Genomic DNA, 4,643 nt, shown 5'->3' with positions numbered 1-4,643 from the left:
CAAAGTGGCCACGGCGATTAAAAAAAAAAAAAGCCGGGGGAGGGGATCCTTTCCCTTAACCGCCGGGGCCCAGGTGTCCGCAGGGCCGACGCAGCGAGCGGTGGGTGCAGAACGGGGGGCCCGCCGGAACGTGCCGTACGTGCATGCGCCCGCTGCTACGTGGGGCGTGCGGGGGCCGACGCGTGAGCGCGCACGTCGTAATGACAAGTGGTATTTCCTGTGATTGTGTGCTGTGATATGCGGGGTTGAGTTATGAGGCCAGTGTGTGCTAACCACATTCCTGAAGGCTAATCTCGGTGAGCCACCAAGAAGGGGGCAGAGGGAAACGAGCGGCCGGCGACGGATCTACCCGCAGATCGCGGCCGCCGTGGGCCGCGCCGGGGCCTCGGGGGGAGGGGGGCGGCCTGGGGAGGTCGCGTGGCGCTGTTCGCACAGGGCGCCCAAGTGATCGGGAATAAAACCGGGGTTGGGGGGGGGGTTGCATCTAGATTCCAGGCAGCGCCAGGGTGGCCTCTTCATCCGCAAAGTGCCACACCGTGGCACCCCGACACCGTCCTCGATCTGCTGCCTGTGTGTATCTAGCCACGGCGTGTACGGAGAGACTAGGGATAAACACTTTTTTTAAAAAAGTTCAAGCTTGGGCGCCTGGGTGGCTCAGTCGGTTAAGTGACTGCCTTCAGCTCAGGTCATGATCCTGGAGTCCTGGAGTCCCGGGATCGAGTCCCGCATCGGGCTCCCTGCTCGGCAGGGAGTCTGCTTCTCCCTCTGACCCTCCCCCCTCTCATGTGCTCTCTCTCATTCTCTCTCTCTCAAATAAATAAATAAATAAATAATCTTTAAAAAAAAAAAAGTTCAAGCTTGATTAGCTGAACACCACAAGGCCCTGGGAAATTGAATTTAAGAAAAATTTGGATAATTGGAACAGCATATAATATCGAGAATGTTAAATACACAAGTCGGCTGAGCACACAGAGTTTATGGCAAGCTCTGATTAAAATGAAGTTTCTGATAATCAAAGTTTTAATGGCAGAGGCTCATTTGAATTTCTTCTGTCTAGAAGGGAGATTAGATATCGTGTGCGCAGAATATCTTGTGATAGTTTCCAGTCTTCCCGATTCCAGTTGGGTCACATACATGCTTTGTATGTATGTATTTATTTCGTGAAAAGTACTCTATCCTCTGGTCGGCCCCCAACTAGCCCAAACAGGACTTGCCACAGATGTGTTTATCAGATTGCTCTGCAAATGCACGGAGAGGAAAAGTCTGCCTATCGTCTAAGTGATTTCAAAATCAAAGCCATCCCAGGCACACCAGAAGCCTAAAGCAGCCGAGAGATAGGCCGAGTTTATAAACTTCCATAATATGTTTATTGCAAGGATGGCAATTACCCAATATCCCTGCCCTCCTGGGTCTTAGATCAGAATATTTCCACAAAAAGAAATCTGTGTTCGACTGCATTTAGCCGGTCATAATTCCAGATGTCTGGAATATTCCAACACCAGGCGTGGGGCTGGGGAGGAAGAAAGGAAGGAAGCCGCTGATCACTGTTATAGCCTCGTTGTCGTCTGTGCTGGCTGCTGGTCCCTCCTCCTCCTCTCCCTAATGGCCAGGTGTCACAGGAGTATCGTTGTATTTGGGGGGGTGGGGATGGGGATGGCCGTCCCGAGCCACCAGCAGGCTTTTCTGTCCGGCTCTGGAAACCCGACACGTCACATCAGAGACGTAATGTCTTAATGAAATGACGGGAGTGTGCGTAATTTTCGCGCGAACGGAAAATGCTGACGTGGCAGAAAGGGCGCTTGTTCCTGCGGTTGCAGGAACACATGTGGGCCACATCGCTCGGGAATGAATCAGAGCGACAGTACAGGGCAGCCTGCTAAGAGAATTACCTCCTCGCGGGCTCCTATGAAGTGTTAAGGTTATTTACGGCGTGCGCACACGCCAGCCCATTCTGCCCTGCTCGTTGGAACACAAACTTGGGTGAGTTCAATCATTTGTCCCAGACTCCTTCCTGAGCCTCAATAAGAGAGGCAGGGTGGTTCTGCAGAATCGTCAGTAGGATTGAGTCTGCCCTTTCCTCTGGGGCTCTTCTGGCAAACATTAAACATCACAACACCCCATCAAGGGAAGGTGAGGTGCTCATTTCACAGGTGCCAAGACTGATACGAAGGTTTTGCCTCCATGACACCTTATGGCCAACGGTATAGATTTTTTTACCCCCAGCAAACAGTTGTGGTGGCTTGGGTATGGCGTGGCTGAAGAGGTCAGAGTTTCTTCTGATCGCAATGGGGCTGGGGGTGGGGTCTTGAAGTCTGAAGCCTTTTTTTTTTTAAGATTTTATTTATTTATTTGACAGAGAAAGACACAGCGAGAGAGGGAAGACAAGCAGGGGGGAGTGGGAGAGGGAGAAGCAGGCTCCCCGCCGAGCAGGGAGCCCGATGCGGGACTCGATCCAGGGACTCCAGGATCATGACCTGAGCCGAAGGCAGTCGCCTAACCAACTGAGCCACCCAGGCGCCCCGAAGTCTGAAGCCTTTGTCCTCTGCTCACCACTCAGCCAAGAGGCGTCATTCAAGGCCAGGAGCAAGAAGACTTTTTCTCTATGCCGGGAAGTCCCCAAAGTAGGGTAACGCACACCCTAAGACAAGACAATCCTTTGAGGGGCAAGGGTAATGGGTTGAATTGTGTGTCCCACCAAAATTCATATGTTGAAGTCCTAAGCCCCAGTACCTCTGAATATGACCTTATTTGGAGATAGGATATTTATAGAGGTAATGGAGTTAAAATGAGGTCATTAGGGTGGGCATAAAAAATATGACTAGCGTCCTTATAAAAAGGGGAAATTTGGACACAGACCTACACAGAGGGAAGACAATGTGAAGAGACACGGGAAAAAGACGAGCCAAGGAGAGACGCCTGGAACAGAGGCACCCCTCACGGCCCTCAGAAGGAACCAACCCTGCCAGCACCTTGATCTTGGACTTCTGGCCTCCAGAACCCTGAGACAGCACATTCCTGTTGTTTAAGCCCCTCAGCGTGTGGTTCTTTGTTATGACAGCCCTACCAAACTAATATAGGTAGGAAGAAAATATCAGAACTTTAGAACTTTCCTTTCTATCACTATGGTAGTTTGGCTTTTTTTTTTCCTTTTGGTAGTTTGGCTTATTTTTTTTTTAAGGTTTGTGTATTTATTTGAGAGAGAGAGTGGAGGAAGGGGCAGAGGGAGGGGGAGAGAAGCAGCCTCCCCACTGAGCACAGAGCCTGACACAGGGCTCGACTGCAGGACCCAGATTATCATGACCTGAGCCAAAGTCAAGAGTCGGATGCTTAACCGACTGAGCTCCCCAGGGGCTCCCAGTAGTTTGGCTTATTGATCCTAATTCATCCCTCACCTGGAGTAGAAGCAGCACTGATTACCACGTGACTTTGCAGTGCCTCCCACTGTGGGTGAAATATACTCCCCCCACCCCTGGGAAGTTGGGCTTGAGCAAGATAATTACCAGACGTGGCACGTGAGCCGACACTTTAAATGTGTTGCATGGTATGGTTTGCCCTCTTGAGCTTCTGCCATCACTAGGACAAGAACAGGTCCCAGGTGGCTGTAGTCACATCAGCCAGGGCTCCAGACCTGCACAAAATCTGTGACCTGGAGCTCTTTCCATCTCCAACTGTCATAGCGAGAGGAGCTGCTGCCATGTCCGTCCACCTGCAATGGATGGTCAGGCAGAACTGCTCCAGCTTCCTGATGGAGAGGAACAGGCAGACATACAACACCGACCCCAATAATCTGAAGGCAAACAAGTCCTTCCACTACAACGGGCTGATGCACCACTGGACTCTGGGCATGGAGCCAGGACCTGACAGCAAAGGTATAGTGGTGGTCATGAAGCAGAGATCCCGCCAGTGAAAACCCATCACCTCCTACTTGCAGACCACCGTGAACCAGAATGCCCGGGCCACCCTCGGCAGCATCAGGCACATGATCTGCAAGAACAAGTACCGCCCAGATCTGTGCGTGGCTGCCATTTGCACAACCAGAGCCATCCTGCACAGTCAGAAGCCCGTGATGGTGAAGAGGAAGCGGACTGCCCCACCAAGAGCTCCTGAGCACCAGCCCCCCACCTCCAAAGCAATAAAGATGTCAACCGCCTCAAACAAACAAACAAACCCCCCCCCCCCAAAAAAAACCCTGTGACCTGGAACCACTCCCGGCCAACCCGCAGCCTGAAATAGCCAAGCCCAGCCAAGATCAATCAACCCCCCACAACCCTGCAGGACCATGAGCAAGAAAAATAAATGCCTGTTATTGTAAGCCACTGAGTTTCGGAGTGTTTGTTCCACAGCATTATTGCGGCAAGAGCTGACGATTACAATGACCAATATGCAACATGCAGATTGACCCTGGGGCCTTGTTTGGGCTGTTTGTCACCACTCAGCATCCAGCGTGACAGGTGAAGAATGCTGAGGGAGAGTGGCAGTCCCATAACTTGGACAGCATCTGCCTCAAATGGTTTTTCACCTTCAGCAAATGGCCTATTATGAGTGCCATGTTGAGTGAATTTACAGATCGCATTATGTCGCTCTAACCAAACTAATCATCACCAAATGGGCAAGGGGCTTGAAACGGTTCCTCTAAGGAAACC

The 4,643-nt window shown here is 51.5% G+C and overlaps 1 protein-coding gene across 1 annotated transcript; it reads left to right on the top strand.

Annotated features, from left to right (window-relative positions):
• Positions 1 to 207: 207 nt before the first annotated feature.
• Positions 208 to 4,299, top strand: LOC123854494 (large ribosomal subunit protein eL28-like). The gene is made up of 2 exons (XM_064573933.1): positions 208 to 296; positions 2,357 to 4,299. Exon 2 carries the CDS (start codon positions 3,695 to 3,697, stop codon positions 3,905 to 3,907), a length of 213 nt encoding a protein of 70 aa, XP_064430003.1. The 5' UTR covers positions 208 to 296; positions 2,357 to 3,694; the 3' UTR covers positions 3,908 to 4,299.
• The last annotated feature ends 344 nt before the right edge of the window (positions 4,300 to 4,643 follow it).

The sequence above is a fragment of the Mirounga angustirostris genome, unplaced genomic scaffold (assembly GCF_029215605.1).
Source record: "Mirounga angustirostris isolate CCGP_5_RB_7025 unplaced genomic scaffold, mMirAng1.0.hap1 SCAF_11, whole genome shotgun sequence".
Classification (NCBI taxonomy): domain Eukaryota; kingdom Metazoa; phylum Chordata; class Mammalia; order Carnivora; family Phocidae; genus Mirounga; species Mirounga angustirostris.
The sequence above is the reverse complement of the archived record's forward strand: the minus strand, read 5'-3'. Positions and strand labels throughout refer to the sequence as shown.

What these genes read in the sequence shown, in the direction of transcription:
- LOC123854494 (XM_064573933.1), top strand. Translation starts at nt 3,695, where the DNA reads ATGTCCGTCCACCTGCAATGGATGGTCAGGCAGAACTGCTCCAGCTTC.